The sequence below is a fragment of the Papaver somniferum genome, chromosome 8, assembly GCF_003573695.1.
Source record: "Papaver somniferum cultivar HN1 chromosome 8, ASM357369v1, whole genome shotgun sequence".
In the NCBI taxonomy this organism is placed as follows: Eukaryota; Viridiplantae; Streptophyta; class Magnoliopsida; order Ranunculales; family Papaveraceae; genus Papaver; species Papaver somniferum.
In genome coordinates, this window is record NC_039365.1 from 150085779 (window position 1) to 150111229 (window position 25451).

Genomic DNA, 25451 nt, shown 5'->3' on the forward strand with positions numbered 1-25451 from the left:
GTCGCTCTTGTTGTTCTTTCGGGAATGACATTTTATGGGGGAGAGTTCTTAATTGAACTTGTGCTTAATCGCCAAATCTTTGTAGGGAGTGCGGCTGTGGAATATTTTAGGAGTTATCTTGTATCTTTATAAACTCCTTGATGAATACACTAAGTTTCGATTATGTGAAATCATCGAAACAAAGTTGATATGTTCTCTTTTAATCATGAAGTATCTCTATGAGATTTCATTATGATCCCGCTAGTTTTCGTACCTTTGCCAATTTATATTGAAAAAAATGGGGAAAATTATGGATCATTATGTAAGGGGGAATGGTTTTCATTGTGAGATGAAGTATTGACTAAGGGGGAGTGATACATATCACCATAGTATTGTTGTCAAAGTTGTGATACAATTGGACTTTGATGATGTGTAATAATACTAGAACATTGTTTAATAATACGAAAACATATTTTTTTATATATTGTCATAGCTACGGATCTTCAACAACTATGATGCTGATTTGAACACGTTCAGAATCACTGGAGTACTTGGAAGTGACGAAGTTTTCGAGTAATGTTTAAGAACCAAAGAAATCAAGCATTTGGATGAGAAGCTACAAAGTTTTCATATTTTGTAATCCATATGTATTGATAGTTTTCTCACTAAAATTGACAAAGGGGGAGATTGTCAGAGCATTTCTCGGTCGAACTCACAAGTGTTGCTATCTCAAGCTTTTTTGTCAAGTTTAGTTGCCAAAACTATAAGTCTTGATTTATAGTCTACTTATAGCCAAGTCTCGGATTAGGATAGAATGTGTAGTTGAGCTTTAGACTTCACGACGTTCATCGATTGAAGAAGAAGAACTACTAAGGGGATCTTGTGGAACTTCATCAAAAAAAGGTATGTCGAGACTTAAACTAATATATCACTCAAAAGTCTATTTATACTCTATCTCCTATTTGAGACAAAAGTCGTATAACTATATAGACTTCAATTATACACATTTGATATTTCGAGCTGAGTTTTTACATATTTCTCAAAATATGTGTTGGTAAGCTTTCACTTTAACCAAGTTCATCTTATATTCTTGACGAAAGTCAAAAGATGATCATGTGAAAATCGCCTGGTAACATCTTATATGATTTTTTTGAGATAGTCATTTGGGGTAGACTCAGAATTTTCGTATTGATCATTTGATCATGTGAAAATTGCGTTGAAGATAATAATTTGCGTGAGACAGCTATTGTCGTCTTTTAAGAATGTTTCAATGATTGAAATGGGGGTTTAGCAGAATTAACCATTGACTGGATATAGCACAGTATGCGTACTTGTATGCTAACTGTTGTAGATATATTCCAAGTCCGGGAACTTAGTATGCATACCCGTATGTGTATTGGTTAAACAGTTGAAGTACGACAACTTAGTATGCATACCCGTATGCGTACTGATTTTAACTGATGTTGGTCCTGAACGATAGTATGCGTAACCGTTTGCATACTGCTGAACATACCAAGTCCGGGAACTCTAGGTATGCGTACCTGTTTGCATACTAGCAAACCTAGACCAAGTCCGGCTACTTAGGCATGCGTACCCGTTTGCATACTTGAGTGGGTTAAGTTCTAAAATCGGGTTGTTCATGAACAAATACATTCATAAAATAAGGATTGCATTCTTATGAAAACTGTGGCTATCATGTTCACGAATTGATTCGAGTGAATCAAAATCGATTTTGCTTTAATTGTGTCTTGTATACTTCTTTGAGAATATAAAAAATTAAACAACTCTATAACTAGTTTCATTAGAGTAATTTGAACTAGTTGTGTTAAGATGAATAAGGTTGATATGAAAGCATTCGTTAACTTCGGTTAACTATTATTGAGCCAACCAAGTGTACACGTTTAGGTACGGTTACCCATATCTAAATGAAGTAACATTTCATTTGTGTATAACAAGCTAAGTTCAATCTAACGGTTGAAAGATATTAGCTTGAATCTAATCAAGTTTTCATTTAACGATGAGTATTGAATGCTTTGTTACCAAGGTAACATTGATTGCAAAACCCATATTTGAAGACTATATAAGGGAGAACTCTAGCAACTGTGAAACCTAATCCCCACACCTCATGTGTGATACTAGTTGCAACTAGAGTCGATTTTCTTTTAACTTAGGTTTTTCCTAAAGCCATTATAGGTTAACGACTTAAAGTCTTCATTGGGATGGTGAAGCCAGAACCCAAATATTTTCTCTTTAGTTGCATGTTCTGATCTTACTTTGTTCTAGAGTATTGAGTACTATCTTATCTAAGATTTGTGAGATTTAATCTCCGATAGGTAAGATAAAAAGTAGTCACAAACATCTTCGTCTCATCGTTTATGATTCCACAATATCTTGTTCCGCTACCATACGGTTAAGATTATTGTGAGGTGACTGATATTACTAGGTTGTTCTTCGGGAATATAAGTCCTATGTATCAATTGGTTCCTGTTCACTTAGATTTATCAAAAGATGGAACAAAACTAGGTATTTCTGTGGGAGACAAATTTATCTATTCAATAGACTTTTCTGTGTGAGACATATTTGTTTATCAAGTCTTCAACTTTGGGTCATAACAACTCTTAGTTGTGGGTGAGGTCAGCTAAGGTAATCAAGTGCGCAGAATCCGGCATGGTTCTAGAGGGTTAAAGAATGCGACTGTACTTTGATAAATGTGAGATTAGTTAGGGCTCAACTACATTCCATACCGAAGTTAAATTGCATTAGGATAGTGTGTGTAGCATCTTAATACATTGTAGTGTTCAAATCTGGACTAAGTCCCGGGGTTTTTCTGCATTTGCGGTTTCCTCGTTAACAAAATTTATGGTGTCTGTGTTGTTTCTTTTCCGCATTATATTTGTTTATATAATTGAAACATCACAGGTTGTGTGTATTTCAATCAATTAGATAATCCAACCTTTGGTTGTTGATATAAATTGATTGACACTTGATATTGGTCTTTGGTACCGTTCAAGTTGTTTCTCATAATAATCAGGGTCGGGGACTCTATCTGTTTGATTTAATGATTACATTGAGAAACATAGATATAACTCTTGGATATATTTCGATTGATTGAGTCTGACTTTCTAGTTGATTCTTCTTGTAAATTATGTTGGAGTTTGTCCATACAGATTGCCTAAACGAAATATTGGGTGTGGTTGTTAGACCCACGCTTTTTCAAGCTTGATACACACAAATGAAATATACCTATATTTAGATACGGATGAACCATACCCAAACTTGTATACTTTGTTGGCTCAATAATAGTTAACCGAAGTTAGCCATATTAACACTTATAGTTTAGCCATATTCATCTAACACTTCTAGATCAAATATGATGATCAATTAATCATGATAGATAATCAAATTAATCTAAATGTGTTTCAAGAGAGTTGGTTAAGTGTTTATCATCTCATAGAAATATATATATATGAACCATTTGAAACAAAATCGGTTTGGTTTGTAATTGTATAAAGTACTTATACAAGAACCAATTCATGAACATAATGCCACGGTTTGTAAAACTAGTTCACATACCTTTATACATTAAAGTTCCATGGACTTAAGTTCGCAAACTGAGTTCATGAGTATGAAAATCACACTTTACTGATTATAGAACTTGACCACTGTGTTCGCAAACTGAGTACACGAACAACGGTTCCAAACTTTGGATTTGTCCAGCCGTTCGCAAACAGAGTACGCGAACAGCAGTTACGGAATTGGCCTTGTCTAGCCGTTTGAAAACAAGGTACGTGAACAATAATTCCGTACCTTTTCATAGGTAAACCAGTTCGCAAACAATAGTTCCGGACTTGTACAGTAACAAGGTATACATTCTGCATTATATCCATACATAGTAGTCGTTCTAAAACTCTCATTTAATCATTGAAACATCCTTGGAAGACAACAATGATAATTTTACACATACCACTAGCTTCAAGTAATTTTCAAGTGAGTAATCGATCAATACGAAACTTCCCAAGTTGACATCAAATGACTGTCTCACACAAATCATGTAAGATGTTCAAGGTGAAAAAGTATGGGTACAACAACCTCACCCAATATTTCGCTTAGTAATCTGTATGGACTAACTCCAATGTACTTTTAAGAGAATCAACTAGACAGTTAGACTCAATCTTAATAAAAAGTATATCAAAGAGTTATATCTTAATTTCTCGATTCAATCCTTACTCAAACAAATAGAAATCTGCGAGCCTGATTGAATAAAAGAGAAATAACTTGAACGGTACCAAATACCAATGATCAAGGATCAATCAACAACCAAAGGTTGTATTTAACAATTGATCGATTCAACGCATAACCTGTGATATTTCAATTATATAACAAAATAAAATGCGGAAAATAAATAACACAGATACCAGAAGTTTTGCTAACGAGGAAACCGCAAATAAAGAAAAACCCCGGGATCTAGTCCAGATTGAACACACACTGTATTAAGCCGCTACAAACACTATCCTACTACAAACTAACTTCGGTACGGACTGTAGTTGAACCCCAATCAATCTCACACTGATCCAAGGTACATTTGCGCTCCTTACGTCTCTGATCCCAGCAGGATACTACGCACTAGATTCCCTTAGCTTATCTCACCCACAACTAAGAGTTGCTACGACCCAAAGTCGAAGACTTTAATAAACAAATCCGTCTCACACAAAAGTCTACAGGAATAGATAAATCTGTCTCCCATAGAAATACCTACGAGTTTTGTTCCGTCTTTTGATAAATCAAGGTGAAGAGGAACGAATTGATATACCAGACTTATATTCCCGACGAACATCCTAGAAATATCAATCACCTCACAATAATATTAATCGACTAGCGAAATAAGATATTGTGGAATCACAAACGATGAGACGAAGGTGTTTGTGACTACTTTTCTGTCTTGCCTATCGGAGACATAAATCTCAATCCAATCTTACGATTGCACTCAATCACGATAGAAACAGCAAGATCATATCACACAACTACAGGGAAAATAGTTGGGTCTATCTTCACAATCCCAATGAAGTCTTCAAGTCGTTAACCTACAGGGTCTCCAGAGAAACCTAAGGTTAAAGGATAATCGACTCTATCTTATACAACTAGTATCACACAAAAGGTGTGGGTATTAGGTTTCCCAGTTGCTATAGTTCTCCTTTATATAGTCCCTAAATCAGGTTTTGCAATCTAAGTTACCTTAGTAACAAAGCATTCAATATTCACCGTTAGATGAAAACCTAATTAGATTCAAGCTAAGATCTTTCAACCTTTAGATCGAACTTAGCTTGTTATACACAAATAAAATGTAACTTCATATAGGTTTGAGTAACCGTACCTAAACGTGTACACTTAGTTGGTTCAACAATAGTTAACCAATGGTTAGCCATATGAGCACTTTCATATCAACCTTATTCATCTTCACCATAACTAGTTCAAATGACTCAAAAGAACTAGTTAGAGAGTTGTTCAATTCCTTAAATCTTATAGAAGTATATAATACATAATCGAAAAAAAACTATTTTGATTCACTCGAATCGATTCATGAACATTGTAGCCACGGTTTGCAAAGATTGCATTCCTTAATTTATAAATGTCTTAGTTCATGAATAAACCGTTTTAAGAAAATAACCCACTTAAGTACGCATACCGGTACATATACTTAAGTACACGTATCGAGCTTGTTTTCAGTTCATAAACTCCAACAGAAATTCACGGGATGTGAACTTCCGAAAGTACGCGTCTTAGCTCCGGACATCCTAAACCAGTAAAGTACGCATACTTTGGTTCAAGGATTTTGGACTTACTCAAGTATGAGTTCACATACAATGTTTATATCCATTCATGGTTATATATTCTAAACTCTCATTTCAATCATTGAAACATTCTTAGAGGATGTTATATAGTTTTTATTCACAAAATATTTTTCATCAAAGCGATTTTCAAGTCATTTAAATGATTAACTTGACTTTCGTCACGAGTAAAGATGAACTTGGCCAAAGCGAAAGCTTACCAACACATATTTCGAGAAATAAATAAGCGAGATAAGCTCTGCTCGAAATAGCAAATCTGTATAATCGAAGTCTATATAGCAATACGATTTTTGTCTCGAGATAGGAGATATAATAGATAGAATTTTGAGTGATAGATAATTTCAAGTCTCTACATACTCTTTTGTCGATTAAGATTCACCAGTTCCTTGAGTAGTTCTTCGTCTTTGCATGATGAACGCCGTGGAGTATAGAGCTCAACTACACTTACTATCCTAGTCCGAGACTTAACTATAAGTAGACTAGAAATCAATACTTATAGTTTTGGAAACTAAACTTCAGAAACAAGCTTGAGATAGCAACGCTTGCGAGTTCGACCGAATGCTCTAACAAAAGGTAATTTTTACATGATCATATTTGACTTAACATTTAGTTTCCAACAAATAAATTGTCTCCAAGTAAACTCGTTAAGTATACGATGAACTTAACTAAAGCTAAAAGCTTCCAACACGTATTTTGAGAAATAGATAAACGAGATAAAGTCGGCTCGAAATACCAAATGTGTGTAATGTAAAAGTCTATATAGCTCTACGACTTTGTCTCATTAGAAGATAGAATAGAATAGACTTCTGAGTGATAGATAAGTTTTAGTCTCCATATACCTTTTGTTGATGAAGTTCCTCCATCTTCAGTAGATCTTCTTCTTCAATTGGTGAACACCGTGAAGTCTAAATCTCAACTACACACTTTTATCCTAATCAGAGACACAAATATAAGTGGACTAGAAATCAAGTATATAGTTTTGATCAACTAAACTTGACAAACAAGCTTGAGATAGCAACGCTTGCGATTTCGACTGAGCAGTGCTCTATCACATTACTTGAATCATATTTCGAGAGATTTAATAAGAAAATCTTGACTCGAAATTTATTTTTTGCAATAGTAAACCTACTAAAATCATAAGATACAGTCTTATAAGATAGAATGGTAAATACGGTGAGTAAATAGGATGGTTCAGTCACATACCTCTTTATCGATGAAGTTCTCCAAATGTCTACGTTAATTTCTTCTTCAGTCTTAAATCATCGAGGATTATCCCATCATGTCTGATATTAAACTACCACACTTTAATCGTAGTCCGAAACTGATTTTAGTAGATTAGAAATGAAGATATAATTTTGTGCGTCTAACATCAACGAGCTTGAGATAGCAAAACTCGCGAGTTTGAACGAGTTGTGCTCTTACCCATTCTACCCTATAAAAAACCTTAGAAATATTAATCTTTAAACCCAGTAATTCATTTTTCCTTTTCTTTTTCCTTCTCATTTTACGAATAAGTTAATGGGTATGGCTATGTTGTCAGAAATCTACCTTCCGAAGATGAAGTGATAAATAATTTTATTCAGAAAACTCTTCAATCTGCTAACTATTAATTTTACAATCTTATAATAAGTATTGTCTATAGAAATTGGTCTAAGTTTAGCAAGGGTAACGGGGTTCGGAGTCTTAGATATAAGAGAAATGAAAGAGGCGTATATTTCTTTAGAGATGTGGCCACTTTTAAAGAAAGTTTGAACCTTTTATTGTTAAATCAGGCTCTGATGTATCCCAATTCTGCTGAAAGAATATAGGGGAAAACCATCAAGGCCCGGGATTTTATTAGGTTCCGTCGGAAATAAAGTTTTCCTAATCTCAACCATGGTTGGGGAACAATAGAGCATTTTATTATATATCAGACATAGTGATGCAAGCAGGAATTAAGTCAATTATGTTTTAATCAATATATGGCTTAACAACGGTGGCTATGCTATGGAAATGACCAGTAACACAAGAAGCAATTTCAATCTTAATGTTTAACCAAATATGTTTATTTTTTATCTCGTCTTAGCTCTACCATAGAAATACCTAATGTTTATTATCCAAAGCTATATTTTGGTCCCTGTATTGTCTTTCCAAAAAAATTCTTTAATATTATTACCAAAGAGTAAGGTTATTCCTTAGGGAAGCAAGGTCATGAGACTTACTGGAGTAGTTGTTTCTACTATCAATCCTATTTAGCTCCTTTTTTACATTCTTTATGTTTGTGTTTATCTTTTCTTATCGAAAGAGTTCTTGTTCCACCTAAGAAGAAAATACCTAACACTAGCAAGTTTTTTAGTTAGAGTAATGTAGTAAAACCCTAAATATAAGTATTCCAACAATCCTGGATAAAATATTTACATTCTTCATGTTTCATCCAGTCACCAAAATGCTTAAAATAGGTGTCACCATCATTCCAAATGTTATGAGTATTGAGACAAATAAGAACATGATTTGAGGCCAAATGCCCCAGATGTCTAACGCTAGAGTTGTTAAAACAAGTACATGCCGGTCTTGGTTTATTCAAAAAGTGAAAAGTAGACGATTCTGATTTGTCATTCACAATATCCTAATTAGGACGCAAATAAAGCCACGATGGAAGACTACAAAATGGTTGGAACAACCAAAATCATCCATGTAATCATGCCTTTAGTAGCTGGAGCGAATAAACAAATAAAAATAAATATTCATCTTTCAGTGTTTTTTTTCAGACCGATAAATTGGGTAATTTGGTTTTTGGTACTTGTATTTTGTCCAATGTTAGTGTTTGGTCTAACATTTGTCCAGCTTAGGGTTTAGTACCTGGACTCCATGTTGACCCGAGTTGACTATGTTAAGTGAAATTTTCAGTTAATTAATTATGTAATTACTAAAATATTTTTTACTTTAGTAACAATGACTAACCAAGTCCTTAACCTTTTATACCGAGTCACACCGGTTCAAACCAAGTTGCACCCGTTCAAACCAATGAGCTTATGTATTATTTTTCACGAACACTCTCTTTCTCTCTGAAGCTCTCTTTCTCTGCTCCTACCTCTCTATTGTCTTACTTCTCCACTGTTAATTTCTCTTTGTTTTTGTAAATATTTTCTTTTTCTTTCGATTGTCGAGTCACATAAACGTATCAAGCTTTGCTTTTATTGCATCACATGATGAAGAACACCCTCGTTGCAGAGATTTGGAATCTAGGGTTTGTTTTGGAGAATTTGACGAAAGAAGAGGCCAAACAAAAATTATGTAATTGTTGTTGCAAAGATAATTAGGGTTTAGTTACGGTGTAATTTGGTTCACAATTTGGGTTTTAATTTTCCTTGGGTTTTAATTTGGGTTCATATTTAGAGAATTTGATGAAAGAAGAGGCCAAACAAAAGTTATGTAATCGTTGTTGCAGAGATGATTAGAGTTTAGTTACGTTATAATTTGGGTTTATAATATGGGTTTTGATTTTCCTTGGGTTTTAATTTGGGTTCATAATAGAAACGATTCAATTCAGTAGGGTTTCAATTGGGGGGAGAATATTTAATCTTGTTCACGTATTGAATCTTGACGATCAATTGTTGGTGATAATTTATTTATTCATCTTTTTATGCGATTTTATTAGGTTTTAATTTTACTCAAGTTCCCCAAATTGGGATTTTGCTGAATCTTTTTGTGTTGAATCTTGCTGTCGTGGTTTGTGAATTGGGTAAGTTAAGGTTTACTCAGTTTCCCCAAATTATCTTGAATTTTCATTAATATTGCAATTCGAGATTTTGTATGTGTTCTGTGTTTCCTCAATTTTGATATTTTGAATAAACTGTATTGAAGTATTGTACAATTGGGTTGGAGTTTTTAATTTGGGGAAGAACATCAATTAGGGTTAACGGCCATGTTAACAGTGCTAACTAAATAGATTTTATTTCATTCTATAAAATTATTATTAAACAGAAGTCAAGGCTTAACGGGTCAACTCGGATCAACGTTATTTCCAAGTACCAAACCCTAAGTTGGACAAAAGTTAGACCAAACATTAAACTTGGACAAAATGTAAGTACCAAAAACCAAATATCCCTAAATTTTTTAATGCTGACAAATTTTGAAATCAAATCATTTATGTTATCACCCAAAGATTTTATCATTGTACTACTACATTAATTTTTTTATTAGTCTTTTTAGTTCGTAGAGAGCACTTGAGGCGTTACAGGAGATAACACAAAATTTAGTTCTTTTTTCTTTGAACCCAAAAATTGCACATTTAGACTTTACATCCAAAAATCTTAAATCTGTTTGCATCCAATTCGCCTGTCTTCCTATATGCAGATAAAACAATATATTGGACAAGCATGGCAATAAGCTCATCCCTAATGAAAAACATACATTATAGAGTTTCTTGTTCGCTTCCCATTTTAGGTGCACATTGGTTACTAACAGTGAGCAAAAGATTGGGTTTGACTAAACTAGTTTGAAACGTTGTTCCCATTTCTTCAAGATAAATAATTAGTGGATAAGGCCGGTTTTTATAATCAACAGATTTGCCACTTTTGCACCCACTATCAATCTGGAAAAGTGGCAAACATAATAGTCTTGATCTAAATGTATTGCTTAGCCCATCTATATATAGTCTCGACCTTCCGTAGAGGCTACATCGAGTGATTAAGTTTATGTCGCCAACAACATGTGGTCATGGACGTTCGACAATATTTACATCGCACAATGTTTCCTCATCCAATGACTATATATAAATCCTTTAAAAATATTCAATCTATTACACAATTCAACTCACATAATTCTCTTTGGAAGCGACTCGTGATTACTACACACGAGAGGAAGATGTTGGTCTTAGTTGCGTTTGGATATCAGTTGCAAGTGATAGGGGAATAAATCTTACCAGTTTTATTAATTTATGAGATGTTATATTTATTAGGTTTATCACGTTAGCCGGTATTGAAAATTCAAAAACTAGGAAGAACCTTGAAGTTATATTTTTTTATCATTAAGGATCACATGTGAGAAATTATGCGAAATTTGTGGATGGTTTACCAAAATCATCCTGGATTGTCCATCGAAAAACGAATGAGTATCTTAATAAATTTTTAATTAAGCATTTTGAACAAATCAATTTTAATTAATTAATCAATATCATATTAGATTATAATTTATCTCTATATTCAGAAAACGTTGGCCCCTGTAGTAAATTTTTCAAAGTCAATGACATGGAATATAATTACGATGAATGGTATGAACTCTTTAAGATTCATGCGTTTGGATTCAATGTTGATTAATTGCTATGTAATGAAATTTAAAATCAGTTTGGATTTGAATATTAACCTTAAGATAATTTTCATGAATAAAAACAGTACAATTACATCAAATACTTGAAATCAAATTACATTTATATACTACTGATTTTTTTGATCATTAAAGATCATTTCGACCAGGTTTCTTAGATCAAGAGTGGTGCTCGACATAACATAAAAATCACTTGTTTGAGTACGAGTTGGTGGTTGAGTAAAACCAAGGTAAGTATCTCCAAAGTAATTTGAGGGGATAATTCATGAGGAGGGTAGCACGATAGCAATCTTGAAATGCTGACGTCGCTGAGGTAATTGGGGTATAAAGAGTATATTTCCGAGGTGCTTCAATGTTCAAGCCACCACCAAGAGTTTTTAGCTGATCTACTTCAATGTCAAAGCCACTACCAGGAGTTTTTAATTGAAATGCTTCAATATCAAAGCCTCCTTCATTGCCGGGTGGTATTTGGGTCTCTCTTGCCAATATTTTGGATAAAGCAGTGACTTTTATGACTTACACGACTTTTGATTTCTAGGAGTAGAACCAGAAGGAGAACCTCCACCACCACCAAACAAAGACATGCACCACCAAAGATAAAACCACCACCACCACCACCAAAAGAAAGAGCTGCATCACCATGGCCACTACCATAGGTGGAAGAAACTTGAGTAGACAGGTTAAACATCAAGTTATCCCTCAACTAGTTCATCTCATTCAAGTGAAGTGATCGTAATTTGTGTATATAATATTCAAACTCGTTCAACCTATCCTGATATTGGTCTTGTATAGCTTGTACGCACCCCCCCCCCCCCCACCCCCTCAATATGAATTAGTGTGATATCGAGACCTTGATAAGTAATTGGAACTGTGATAGTCTCTCCACTTTAATATATAGTCTGCACATCCCAAGAAAACCCTGACATAGCTGTTGATGAAGCTCTTTGTCTACTAGGACATGAAAGCGGCGGACGTTGGTGGTGGAGATTGGGAAATAAGACAATCAATAACAAGTGGAATCCTACCTAAAGTTGGCATGTATATCGAATATATCTCACCCAAACACCGTGGTCGCATACCAACGGTATATTTGAAAATATTATTAAACCAATCAAGGTACTTGAAACAACAAGGGTACCAAGTCCACCGTAATATTTTCGATATCAACCTATATGACACGCACCTTGCATGATCTAATATTGACAGCGACTATTAAGAAGATAACAACCACAAGGTGTACACTTGGTACATATTATAAGTATGAAACCAATCCTCAATTATAAGGATCAACCCAAGTGTTTTGATTAATGTACAAGGGTATTTACTTTTAATTATAACTAAAAAATTATTATAATTGCGGAAAGGAAAAATAAATAACACGACATAAGATTTTGCTAACGAGGAAACCGCAAATGCAGAAAAATATGGTACCTAGTCCAGTTTTGGATACTCTCAATTTAAGCCGCTACACAAAGACCACTACCAACTTCGTGTAGTTGATACCAAGTAATCTACCCCTAGTTACCTAGTTTCCTCAGTATCCCTAAGCCTAAAATTAATCTGGCCAATGCACTGAATCTTAAGATAGAGTTCACTATCATAAGTTGCTTCACCTCCCTGTGAAGACTTCAAGCACTCAACTCTTTTGGATCGTCTTCCAAAACAACAAAGGACTAATACGTTTTCGGTATTCAATATCAAGAAGTAAACCAGAGATATATGTTGAGTTCAACAAAGGCACTTCCGTTTAATCTAATAAACTCATTTGTTCAGTAAGATCTACCAATATCAGTATTATTAAGGTAACCAGATCCAGATATACAAACTATTATGGTACTAAAGAATACCATAAAATAATAATTTTTTGATTTACTACGACTAGTAATCAATTGTCTATCAAAGATAAACAACACTTAGTCGGATCCCAACCGATCAAGTGTATGCACGAAGTGAATCACAAAGATGAGAATTCAACAAGAAATCTTCTTGTCTTCAAAGTACCTACACAAACAATCTTGATACCTTGTGACCGACAATGCACGTAACAGAGTATATTAACAATGGATGATCACAAGCCTATCGTCAGATCTAAAAACATATATGCACTACCATTAATCCTTGATCTATTTTGAGTGACCTTGTATCAGAAGAGAAGGTTCTTAGAATAAAGAAACTAGGTGCAATCAAGTTTTAACAACCGTTAGTCAATCAAATCAATAATGGAAAACTAAAATAACAATGCAAATTCTAGTTTCTCACCAATTGTACTATTTAGACGCTTTTGATCCCATGGAAGTCTTTAAAGGACGTAAGAGATTTTTCCTAATTAGGTTATTCTCCTCTCCAATATAGTATTACAAGTAATACTATTAGTCGGCTACAACAGTGACTACAAAATGAAGTGCATGCCTTATGATAAGTTTGTAATAAGAATAAACTTCACTAATTATGAACCAAGGTAGTTTGGACACTGAAGAATTTCCATAACCGAAAATGTCTAAAGATTTGCCATATATTCCTATTTTCGATTTTGTCTAATCCCAACCAATATTCAATTGTAATACCGAAATACCTATATACAACTCAAAATTAGCTGGTATACTAGTACACTTTACTAATATATCTTCCAGAGATATGTTTTACTTGGTGGAAAAATAAAACATATACATTTGAATATCTTAATAAAAAGATTCTCAAACATTTCAGTTTGGGATATCACCTTGAGTATCAAGAAATATCTTTGAACAATAAAAGATAAGATTTGTGCACATGTTCAAATTACTCACAATGTCGACATCTTGAAATTTCCTATTTTGCAAACCCAACTTCCAAAATCACACAATCCCTAAAATATACGTGACATCGGAGAGGAGGGGGAACTCAAATGCCACCAAGGATATAGTCGGTCTCTTCCTTTAACTGAGGGGAGTTGGGAAATCAAACACTTATCTGAACTCAGATCAACCACTTTTTAGTTTAGTTGAATTAACAAGCTCTAAATTGCTAGATATACGCGCATGAAGTGCACTATACATGGACCGATGGAACAAGGGGACCCAAATCTTGTAAAAAGCTATTTGGCCCATATAGTTTCCAAATTTGTTAAATCTAGCCTAGGTGAAAGCTAAGACTAACCTAATAACAAGATACCAAATTAGCGTAAATATCAAAATTTGTTAACATCAATCACAAACAATAACAAAATTATAATGTTGAAATATTCTGATATATTTGTTCATAATTTCGTGATCCTATCTGGAATCTATACAATGTCCTGACATATCCGTTCATCATTTTGTATGCCCAAGTCAAAATAACAAGTTTTGTTAATTGAGCTGAACTTTAAAAAGCTACGTGTAAGGTTTTACTCACTTTATATACCTTTGCGACATTTATGTTATTCAATTGAGATGAGTAAATATGAGACGAAGGAATCTTTTTTAGCCTCTCTAGGCCCTAGTTAGTAAGTTCGATTCGCGAATCATTCACGAATTTTACCGTATTACGAATTTTACCGTCTTATTTGCGTACGTTTGCAATTCCGAACCCAAGTCGCGTATTATGTGGCATTCCCAGATTATTTGCGAATCGTTCACGAATTTTACGTATCCCGAATGATACGTCCGCTTAATTCGCCATAAATTCTTTAGCTTTTACTTTTCAAAGACTCCACTTTTTGGGCTTTACTGCCTCCCGAGCATATACGACCGAATATTAGACGTGTTGTAATTTTTATGAAACAAAAACGAGTGAAGAGATTTGAAGGTGAAGGTGAGAGAGATCTCAAACTCACTAACCAAGCATCTAAACCACCATACGACGTCCTCTTGGATAACTAATGTTGTATATATTATTAATATCATCATATTAAGTTTATTTTTTCTTTAAATAACTCACACATATGCATAAAAATTGGTCTATGACCTTATAAATACAAATTATTTGTTATATATAGATACCGAATTTTCAGAGCCGAACTCACATTTATAAATCGAATTATACACGTACGTATGCCGTTCCGAATTACTGACGAATCACGTCCCGTTGACCGAATTTTGGGACGAATCTGAATTTTATAAAACCGTATAATACTCGTACGTTCGCCGTTCCGTACGTTTGCCGAATCCCGAATTGCTAACTAGGCTCTAGGCGGAGGTTCTTGGTTCCATCACGGACACCATGACCAACTTATTGTTTAGACATATCGAACTCCTGTTGTTTCTTACGAGCCCAAGTTAATCCATTCATAGAGATATTACTTACAATTTTGTCTTTTATGTTTCTCTTTCCTCTTGGGTTATTCATTATTTTTTTTTATTATTTATTTATTTATTTATTTATTTTTTTTGGAGAAAAACAGGTTTGACTAAAAAAATTTGGAGATAAAATGTCAAAAAGGTGGAGAAAGAAATATGTTAAATCAGGCAAATGAAATAATAAGGGAAGGTGTGTATTTATAAACGTTAAAAAATCAATAATCGAAAATAAATTTGATGATTAGCTGCAGACTTCAAATCGAGCGACATATTCTTGACCGCTGGCAATAGACTCGGTCGTTTTTCCATGACGAGGCAAGTTTGCCGGGCCACCTTTGCCATGCCCCATAAGAACCGGACTAAAAGGTAGCCCCTTTATTCCTACTTCTGGTTTTTGATGTTCCATTAAACGTTTCAAGGTTTACTATATAAAACTAAGTCGGAAATTAGAATCCCCAATTTGATTCGTGAAGCAAAACAACTCCCACAAATTCTTGATTCTCATTAGGGTTTTCATCAATCCTTCAAGTACTATTGATTGTTGTTAGTTTTATCGTTAATGGCTGGAAGAGAAGTTCGAGAGTATACCAATCTTAGCGACCCTAAAGGTAACACTCCCATCTCTCTCTTTCTTTGTCTGTCTTTGTCTTTGTTAGTGTACATTCTAGGGTTTCTAAGTGGATTTTCTTTCTGGGTTTTGTCTATTTTAAAGACTGATGATGCAGATGTTATTGTTTTAAATAGGATGCTGTTAGTATTGAAAATTCTTGTTTTAGGGTTTTATCATCAATGTTAATTTGGTTTGGTTGGTTTTGTTGATTTTACTCAGATAAGAAATTTGGGAAGGGTAAGGATAAAATTGATGATGAAGACGTTACGTTCCAACGCATGGTAGCCAAGGTTAGTGAATCTACCCTGGTATCATCATTGTTAAGTAAACTATGATTGTTGTACTTTTGGGTAGAAACGAATTTATACACTTTGATCAGTTCATTAGTATTTATATGGAATAAGACAGTTCCCCTTTATCTGTTAACTTACAATTTGAACAAACTGGGCAGCATAACATTTGTTTGGATTAAGATTGATGTGGACAGTTATTAGCTCAAATGTGGTACAACATAGGAAAACAATCTGATAGTTTCAATTCTGCTGGATGCGGCAAGTGTGCAACTTGACATGAGAGAAGAGAAAAGGAGTTGTAGGGAACTTAAATTATAGGGAACTTGTTTATTCTTCATCAATCTCTTTGTTTGAATATTCCCTTTGACCAAATAGAAAAATAATGTATCGTCATTCTACGTCGTGTCGAATCTGTTGGTATAATGCTTTACTGTCAGTTTAAGCTTAGTAGGAGTTCTCTATTAACCGAGCCGTGCTTGTCAGATGAGAACATATTTCTTCAAGACTTCAACATCTTTAAACTTTTGTAATTGCTTGCCTTTCGTGCTTGGTAAACTTTGTCTGAATATCAGAAGGAAATACTTATAGCTCCAACTTTTTTTAGTTTCTTATACACTTGGATAGTTGTAATGGTGGTGTGCTACTTATCGAAAGAGAATTGTGGTAGTTAGTTTGGTGTTCTTCGGATTAATGAGCAAGTGCTTGTTCTCTCTTGTTTGGATTATGTTTTGTAAGTCTTCTCATAACGTGCCCTGGCAGGGTTCTTGGCTTCTTACCGGGTGGTTAATGCGAGCAGATGCAGGAGGTTGCTGGAGAAAGAGGAGGTTACCTTCACGGGAGAGGCGGTAAGTGTATCTATCAGGAAAGGCTTCTCACGAACATGACATACTCATGCAGTGTACATGTGACTATCTCTAAGCCATTTTCAGGGGGATTTTGTTTTTTATGTTAGTTTAATCAAATGGATGCAGCTTTGGACAGCGATGACCTGCTCTACCTCAAGGAACAGATGGAAGCTGAAGAGGATGCTGAACGCATGTTACGTCGAACTGAGAAACGGGCATTTGCTGCATTTAAAATATCCTTACAGAATGTTGCATGTGTTGTTAAATAAGAAATTGGTGCAATAGAATATAAGAGTCTCTCTGTTTCAGTCACACACGCCCACACACTCATAAACACTCTCTGCTCTATGTTATCTATGTACCTTTTATCTGTATTTCTTAACTGAAGGATACAAAGCTGCAAGTTTAGCAGACTCTGGGCCTGCGCCAGTGCCTTTGCCCCTTCGTGTTGAACCGAAGCCGAAAAGTGGGATCAGGTAGCTCTTCCTTGTCTGAAGCTGACACTTTTGAGCCTCTTTAAGCTCTTGAATGGAGATTGATTGTTGTGATTTGTGAAAATGCAGGCAACAAGATCTCCTCAAAAAGATTGTCGAGATTAGACCTAAGCGACACAGAGTGTCTAGCCCATCTAGTGCAAATCAACCTGCCGCAGTTTCAAGTGGCCAACCTTCTACAAACGAAAGAATCGAGCACAAGATCGAGAAAGAGCTCCCTCCTTTAAAGCCTAATAATGAAGAAAAAGCAGAGCCTAAACCAGAAAATCCTGTCAGGAGCCTATTAGGTTTAGCTTATGAAAGTTCTGATGACGAAGAAGACTGACTACTGAACATGTGGTATGTATTGATGCAACTGTGTATCTTAATTCATATATCGATTCCCAGACATATTTTAGTAGTATTTTATACCAGCATACCTGAGTATCTATCTCTTTTGCATGCGTTTATTGATAAAGAACAAAAACTATAGTAAACAATAAAAAGTTCTTGAAACTAGATAGTAAAACTTAGTATCTTGCTTTTCAAACAACTGAACGTCACTTTTCCAATCAGCATATGGATCTCGTAGTGCATCGTAAGGCACCTGATGAACTTGTTAATGACCTTACTGCTCCAACATTTGCGACTGGGAAGCTCTGGTCACGATTGTATCGCGGGCTTGCCACACGCCTTCCTGTCTGCCTGAAAGATGCCCCATTGATGAATCTATCCCTCACAGAACTCCAATTCCATGACTGGCTTCTGCCTAATCCGTCCTGCCTCCATGTCACCTGTATTAACTTATTTCTTTAGTTGGTTAACAAAAACTCTGGGTTGTAAAATGCTTCCAGTTAAAGGGCTATCATCAGTCAAATTTTCTTTTAGTTCTACAGATAAAATTTAACAATATTCAGACCTCTTTCTTTCCTTTTGGTGCGATGAAAAGATTGGCTTCACTCTTTATACTTGGATTCATACTTCCTCCAATTGCATACACACCCCATCCATTATATAGATTGTTTGCGACGTGAGCATATCCAAAACGCACCCTGTGAAATTTGTTTGTCAGAAAAGTAAATGAAGTTGGAGCAGAGCAGTCAGCATTGCTGATACCGATTTCTTGAGCAAATTATGTAGAAATTCCGGTTACCTTGGCATTCGCTGATTGCAATTTGGACCAAAGTGGTTGAAGATTACAGTTACCCTCATGTTCCTATCCTGAGTAAACCCATCGTCATGACCTAGAAGCATCACCTTGTTATGGTCTCTGAACCAGTTGTTTGAGATGGTTATGTCAGTAGACCCACGTGTGACGTCAATTAGACCATCTTGGCATTGAGAAAGGGTGTTGTGATCGATCCAAATCTTCCAAGAACTCACCATCCGGATTGCATCTCCGTCAACAGGTCCAAGATTTACAATCTTTGAACCTGGTCCTAACACAAGGCCAGGAGTTTGGGCGCGACATTGATGGAAACGAAGACCATGGATGATCACATCATGCACCTGATTGTGAATTTATCAATGAGTTTAGCATCAAAATAGAAAATTGGAAACAACAAACTATGTACTGTGTTTATTACCCTTTGAAGCAAGAAGCAACCCCCACCGGCAATGTGAACATCAACTCCTCTGCCATCGATGGTAGTGAAACTACCAACAAGAAGTGACTTCTGGAGTTTGATGTGCATATTCCTTTGGAAAGTGATCCAAACCTTTCCTCTCAGCTTGCTAGTCCCATATCTCAATGTCCCATATCTAGGATTTAACGGGTCATCACTCGGATCGGTAACTCTGTAATGAGTCGCACCCCGTCCTATATTGTTTGTCATTTTTCCTGCAAAACCCACCGAGCAACGCCCTAGTTGCTGACGGTTTCTCCTCCAATTAGGATTAGTTCGCCAACATTTGTCGATCACGTTCATGGCGAAAATTGGGCTTGCTAGGAAAATGAGAAGCAAGACAGTAAGAGCACAGGATGCATAACTAGGATTGCCTTTGGAGTAGGCCATCTTAAGTCTTGTTTCGTTTGTTTGATGAAAATAGAAAAATAGAAAAAAGATTACAAGTTTCAGATACTATACGCACAAATCAGTTTTGATGGATTGAAAATGTATGGGTAGAAGTGGTGCTTGGCTTAGATGTGGAGAAGGCTATATATAAATGAACTCGACATGCATCTATTTAATGAAAGAAAACTTATGCAATTAAATTAGCCTAGTTGTTTTGGATCTTTAACTAGCGAAACCGAATGCGCATTAAAACAGTTTCAGTTTCATTACGAAACTTCAAGTAAACACAACAGGATCTGTTTTTTTGACACCAGGAAACATCGAAAAAAATAAAGACGGTATGTAAAAGAAAACTGATCGATATTACGTATAAAACTTCGATTAATTTACTTCAATATAGAACTTATTCAAACTAAACGCCTTTGCTTAATACTCTCTTTTAACTATCTAAACTTATCGGCGACAAACAACTCCGTAGCCATTGCTCGTTCTGCTAGTACAATCTACAGTCATGGTTGGATCCAAAACCAAAGAATTGGTTTCGTCGTCTGAATTCTCGGACGAGAAAATGCAGCGCCTACAATCTGAAGATAAGAGATACGATGTCTTGAATTTGTCTTCTCCACCCATTACCGGCATGGAAACACCTCTCTTAACCGGGTTTATGAAGTCAGGTCGATAAGTCTGACCCAAAACACCTTCAACACTCTCTGACAGATCCAAGAACTTGAACTGAACTTCCAAATGAGCAAAACAGTCATCAGATGGTATCTGATAATTGTGAATGCGATCATCTTCTTTGGTGACAGGGACTACATTTACATAAAACTCAGTAATGCCTGGCAGTTTTACTAACACACGGTTGCGTGTTGATGTTCTTTCAACTGTTAGTTGACCGTCTGATGCGACCCATGTACTGAGATGACCTTCTTCAATGGTCAGCGGTTCGTTATTGTACGTGAAAACAAGTTGATCAACAAGGTCATCCCATTGAGCTACCTTCTTTGCAGCTAAGGTGAATGTCTGGGTATTGAACATGAAACCAAGGGCTTGAATCCATGTGTTATCACGGTTTCTTCCTTGTGGTCTTCTCCCGATGAAACGAGCATTGACTTGAAACTTGGTATCAGAAACTAAACTGAAAGTTTGGTTAGTCTTTCCATGGAAGTAAAACATGACACCATCTCCTCCAACAAACCTTGGATCGTAGCAGGCTGACCCAATTCCTGTGCAGTCTGGCACGCGATCTACACAAAAGAATAAAAACAAAAATATAACTTTTTGCGTACATGCTGCGTAAATGGAAACAATGAGATGGATCTATCATTTAGAACTTACTCTTGCATATGGCTTCACAAGAAACGGAGTTGCAGTCGATGAAACAAGCTTTATCTCTAGCACTAGATGGTTTCAACATAGGACATTCTTGTGGGCACGCGATGTTTCTCTGGAAACAGTTCGTAGTTGGGTCATTGCAGCTGTAAGTTTGTGGTGGAAATACTTTAGCCGCGACTTTTGATGGCGGTTGTGCAGTTGGTGTTCTCTCGTAAGGGTCAGCAAGAGTTGGCTGAGCTAAAGAGACCAAAGAGCTGATCAGGACTAGGACTAGGAAATGAAGTGATGAACTACTACTGCTGTGAGTGTACATGACTGCAGTCACTGGTCACTCGCTCACTGAAGAACCTTAAAGTTGTAAACCTCCAACTGAAGTGAAGTCATGGATACACAAATGAAGACAAGACTCTAGCTAGCTAGTAGTTGTAAAGAAATTCATATATAGAATTTTGATTAGATCTTGTTATCAGATAAAGTAATGTTAAACTATAGAATGATAGTTAATGCAGCTAACTAAGGAAAGATAGGTTAAGTAGAGTCGGTGAAGCTCACTTAATTTATTGTTTATAATATCAGATTATTGAGATTGTTGATAACATTGGAGATTGAAAGCTGAGCTGTTTCTTCGCATCACCACATGCATTTATGCCAAGGAAGGCTCCGGGGTGGAGAAATTTTACATTATTGCATCGTCTGTATAGTTTGTTTATCTCACATAGTGGTGGTTACCAATGGACATATTTGTGGAACTGATAGGTTTGACCCATAGTCTATGCCTCGTAATGGGGCGGCCTGCTGCTCCTCGTTTAATGCTTCCAGTTACTCACTGGACTCTCTACAGTATACATCACCTCAAACAACTGCATGTGTCCAGAACCCATCTCACTCATATGCATATGCAGTGATGATATTCTCTTTTTCTTGACGAGTACAATAGCACATCTATGGGGTTATCAATAATGCTACTTTGACCGTGACAAATCCCCGGTGAAAATCCGGGAAGAGAGAAACTTAACCGGCCCTTGTTAGCTCCTGGTGGGAGGCCAGGGCTCTCTCTCCCGGGATTTGTCACGGTCAACCTAGCACTACTATGGGGTTAGCACTAGGGGTGTAAATAATACCCGAAAATACTCGGCCTGCCTGTACCCGCCCGAGCCCGTCTGTACCCGAATTAGCCCAAAGCCAGTTATGGCCCGTCATGGACCACCCGGCCTGGCCCGGATTAATTTATTGGGCGGTCTCGGGCTTTGCGATTAATTATGATGCCCGGCCTGATACCCGGCCTGGTGCCCGACCTGAAAGCCTTCTGTGTGCCATTAATCATTTAATATCCTGTTAAAAAGACTTAAAAATTACAATTTTATAATTGTCAATTTTGTGTCAAGAAAAATAAAATATATAATTATTTTTACTTATAATTAACCTTTTCAAAACATTAATGGTAATATATTTTCTTATTAGAAAATTTATTGTACTCTAATTAATTATTTATTATAGGCTAAAATTAAAAATTTGTCAGTGTAATATAAATATAAAATAATACTATCACTTACGATATGCGATGTTGGAAAGGAAAGGATATTGTATTTAATGCCGTTCATTTGAAAATTTAAACTTAAAAAAAAAAAAATTCAAAATAGTGGCATGTCCGGCCCAATCTGGCCTGCCCGTATAAAAAGCGGGCTTTGGACGGTCTTTGGGTAGCAAATTATCTACTTGTGGCCGGTCTGTCCGGCCTGAATTTGTTTACGGGCTCACAAATATTAAGCCTGGCCTGCCCGACCTGTCTTAATTTTTGGGTCGGGCGGCCCGGCCTGCCCGAATTTACAACCCTAGTTAGCACTACACACAAAGTACACTTCTTTTCTGTTTTATCAACACGCATTAGTTGATTAATGACTCTTATTTTTTTTTTATTTTTTTTTTTTTGTTACTGAAATAAGAATTTGGTGTTTGTATATAAGATTGTTGGTGTATACCGGTTATTATTATTAATGCAGAATTTTTCTTGCTGATTATATTTATTTACATATACTAGATCAGATCTGACTCCACTATCCAATGTCTTAAATTTTCTCTCTTTCTCTAAATCACCTGGGAAGCATCCCCGAGAAACGTAAAGAACACATTTCATATGCGCTTGGAATCCGAAGCCAAATTTAGGAGCCTGCTTTTTAGATTAGGAGTGCTTGCTAAGTTGAACAGATTATGGTTTTGTTAATTAAATCTACGTATCTGTCACATTTGAACTTGGCTAGACTAGTGGAAATTAGGCCATTCGTATTAGAGCATCCATGATGATGCTCACCACAAAATGCAAAATGGTGCTTACACATAGGTGATTGTGCAATCCACAACAAGGTTTTTGAATCGTGAATTGGTTTTTTATTTTTAAAAATCAAATCGCAAGTTAAATCGTGAATTGAAGATTCGTTTGCCTACAAATAATATTGATTTATGGGAACATTCGACAAAAGTAATAAATACTTGTTGCGCTAGTAAGTTATAAAGTTTAAGTAGTTTCTATATTAATCAAAACAAACAGTATGGTATAGTGGTTAGGGAGATGTGAGCGTTATCGGAGGTCTGAGAGGCGAAATGAAAATCCTCGACAACTCACTTTCTACTTTGTCACCTTATATTTCTTTTAGTATAACCCAAACTTTGACCGAATAATAAAACTAAAAAAGAAAAAGTGTTAAAATCCCACAAAGAAAAAAAGAAATGAGTCTTCACAGTTCAATGAAGATTCAGTTCGAAGCGAATGAAAATTGACTCGAATCATACGAGTCAACTCGTAACTTATATGATTTTTAATACCACGATCCAAATATTAAAGGTGTGAAATCCTGTTCGTCAAGAAATACTCTCTCCGTCCTATAAATAGGTGATCTAGTTCAAGTTTGAACTTTGAACAATTCTCAAGGCAAAGAAGAGAGACGAGGATATCTTTTATAATTATACATTTATGTATAATAATTAGTAAAATTTAAAAACGGTTTATCTATCAAACTATACCACCGACATTCATAAACTCTATATCGCTGAAATGTATTTCAAAACACCTACATAACGAATATAAACATGGCTATCAAATTATACATATTTTTTATACTAACACAATAATCAATTAAAATGGTGGTTATAGAAATATCCCCTTGTTTAATAATATAGGTCACCTATTACTGGGACAAAACTTAAAAGTAGTTAAAACCTCTGATGAACGCAAGACTTTCTGCAAAGAAGTTTACTTAGGTCTTCAACGACAAGATTAAAACGCATATGAGTTTTTGTGTCACCTTGTCGAACTCCTCTACTGTTTTTAATTTTACCAAAGATTCCTTTTTATATATATGATAAACAAGGAACCTTTTCATTTATGGAAATTGGAGGTTACAATAAGTTTAAGATCAAAAATAAGAGAATAACAAGAACATACCGTAAAAGTACAATACCGAGAAAATCGACAAGAGAAAGAGAAGGACTCCCAGAGTAAGACAAATACAAGTATGAATAACATCCGATTTAACCAAAGGAATGGTTTTTCTCGGAATTAAAATCTAACCATTTTGTTTGTTTTTCTTCTTTAGAAAGATATGCTCCCAAAATAGTGATTTGCTCAAATCTCTTGTAACTAGTGATGAAGTTTCCGTCGTCAAAGAAATCTCCGTTGAAGATTCCGTCTTCGGATGAGTTGATAATGAAGATTTCGTCGTCGGAGACAACAAAGATGAAGAGTTCGGCGTTGAAGAGCATCACTATTGATCTTAAAACTTAACCCAATAACCAAGAATCGCCATTAAAGTGAAAATAAACCTCAAAAGAATAGATAAAACCACCATAATGGTGTAGATAAGTATAAAACATGATAATAGCTAAGCTACAATTACTGACTAACATAAAAAGCAAGGAATAGAGAAGAATTCTGCTCAGATTTGGTCTAAAATGGACCAGATCTGAGCAGAGAAGAGTTCTTGATGATGTTTTTTTTTAAAGAAGATGGAGTGAGAGAGAGGAGAGAGATAAGGAAATTTTCATCCAGATCAAAATAGACAGAGACACTGTAGAAATACAAACTCCAGACAATTTTCTCCACATCTCACCAAACCCCATTGCTTGCAGTATATAATCTAAATATGACCAACATAATTGGTCAAAAGTTTTTTCGAGATCCAATTTCACAATTAGAATATTGATATTATTACGAAGCCTAAGTGTCTACTAACTCATTAGCAATAACCACCATGTAAATGTCTACTTTTTAAAAAGCGGCCTGATTGGAGGAGATGACTTTTTTTCGATAAACAACTTTAACCCGTTTTTCAAAACTTTTGACAGTATCTTGTACGCTCTAGATAAAATGCTGATAGGCCTATAATCTATGATGGGTTTCAGTTTGATCACCTTTTGGAATTGGAGCATCATAGGTGATATTGATGATACTAGAGAAACAATTATCGGTGTAGAGCTCCTGAAAGAAGCAAACATGTCATTT

At 35.5% G+C, this 25451-nt stretch overlaps 3 protein-coding genes across 5 annotated transcripts; 1 reads left to right on the forward strand and 2 right to left on the reverse strand.

Annotated features, from left to right (window-relative positions):
- The first annotated feature begins 15783 nt into the window (after positions 1 to 15783).
- Positions 15784 to 18572, forward strand: LOC113303487. Of its 3 annotated transcripts, XM_026552522.1 has the most exons (7): positions 15784 to 15993; positions 16215 to 16285; positions 17085 to 17133; positions 17260 to 17366; positions 17527 to 17609; positions 17697 to 17966; positions 18183 to 18572. In XM_026552522.1, the coding sequence occupies exons 1-6, from the start codon at positions 15945 to 15947 to the stop codon at positions 17950 to 17952; spliced, it is 615 nt and encodes a 204-aa protein (XP_026408307.1). In that variant the 5' UTR covers positions 15784 to 15944; the 3' UTR covers positions 17953 to 17966; positions 18183 to 18572. The 3 variants fall into 3 exon arrangements, with proteins under 3 accessions (XP_026408307.1, XP_026408308.1, XP_026408306.1); XM_026552523.1 differs by lacking the exon at positions 18183 to 18572 and having other exon boundaries at positions 17048 to 17133; positions 17697 to 18047; XM_026552521.1 differs by lacking the exon at positions 18183 to 18572 and having other exon boundaries at positions 17697 to 18047.
- LOC113303486 (pectate lyase 1-like) lies at positions 18179 to 19723 on the reverse strand. Its single transcript, XM_026552520.1, has 4 exons — positions 19193 to 19723; positions 18760 to 19115; positions 18526 to 18658; positions 18179 to 18400 (listed from the first exon to the last, which is right to left on the reverse strand). Exons 1-4 carry the CDS (start codon positions 19619 to 19621, stop codon positions 18179 to 18181), a joined length of 1140 nt encoding a protein of 379 aa, XP_026408305.1. The 5' UTR covers positions 19622 to 19723.
- Positions 19724 to 19964: 241 nt separating this feature from the next.
- LOC113301996 lies at positions 19965 to 21352 on the reverse strand. Its single transcript, XM_026550821.1, has 2 exons — positions 20960 to 21352; positions 19965 to 20868 (listed from the first exon to the last, which is right to left on the reverse strand). Exons 1-2 carry the CDS (start codon positions 21267 to 21269, stop codon positions 20075 to 20077), a joined length of 1104 nt encoding a protein of 367 aa, XP_026406606.1. The 5' UTR covers positions 21270 to 21352; the 3' UTR covers positions 19965 to 20074.
- Positions 21353 to 25451: the final 4099 nt, after the last annotated feature.

Bases quoted from the DNA above. Each gene is read 5' to 3' on its own strand.
- LOC113303487 (XM_026552522.1), top strand. From the start codon at position 15,945: ATGGCTGGAAGAGAAGTTCGAGAGTATACCAATCTTAGCGACCCTAAA. The intron at 16,286-17,084 runs GTTAGTGAATCT...TAATGCGAGCAG, and splicing joins TCCAACGCATGGTAGCCAAG to ATGCAGGAGGTTGCTGGAGA. The intron at 17,367-17,526 runs ATATCCTTACAG...ACTGAAGGATAC, and splicing joins GGGCATTTGCTGCATTTAAA to AAAGCTGCAAGTTTAGCAGA.
- LOC113301996 (XM_026550821.1), bottom strand. From the start codon at position 21,269: ATGTACACTCACAGCAGTAGTAGTTCATCACTTCATTTCCTAGTCCTA. The intron at 20,869-20,959 runs GTAAGTTCTAAA...TCTTTTGTGTAG, and splicing joins TTGTGAAGCCATATGCAAGA to ATCGCGTGCCAGACTGCACA.
- LOC113303486 (XM_026552520.1), bottom strand. From the start codon at position 19,621: ATGGCCTACTCCAAAGGCAATCCTAGTTATGCATCCTGTGCTCTTACT. The intron at 19,116-19,192 runs GTAATAAACACA...ATTCACAATCAG, and splicing joins GTTGCTTCTTGCTTCAAAGG to GTGCATGATGTGATCATCCA. The intron at 18,659-18,759 runs GTAACCGGAATT...CAAATTTCACAG, and splicing joins TGCAATCAGCGAATGCCAAG to GGTGCGTTTTGGATATGCTC.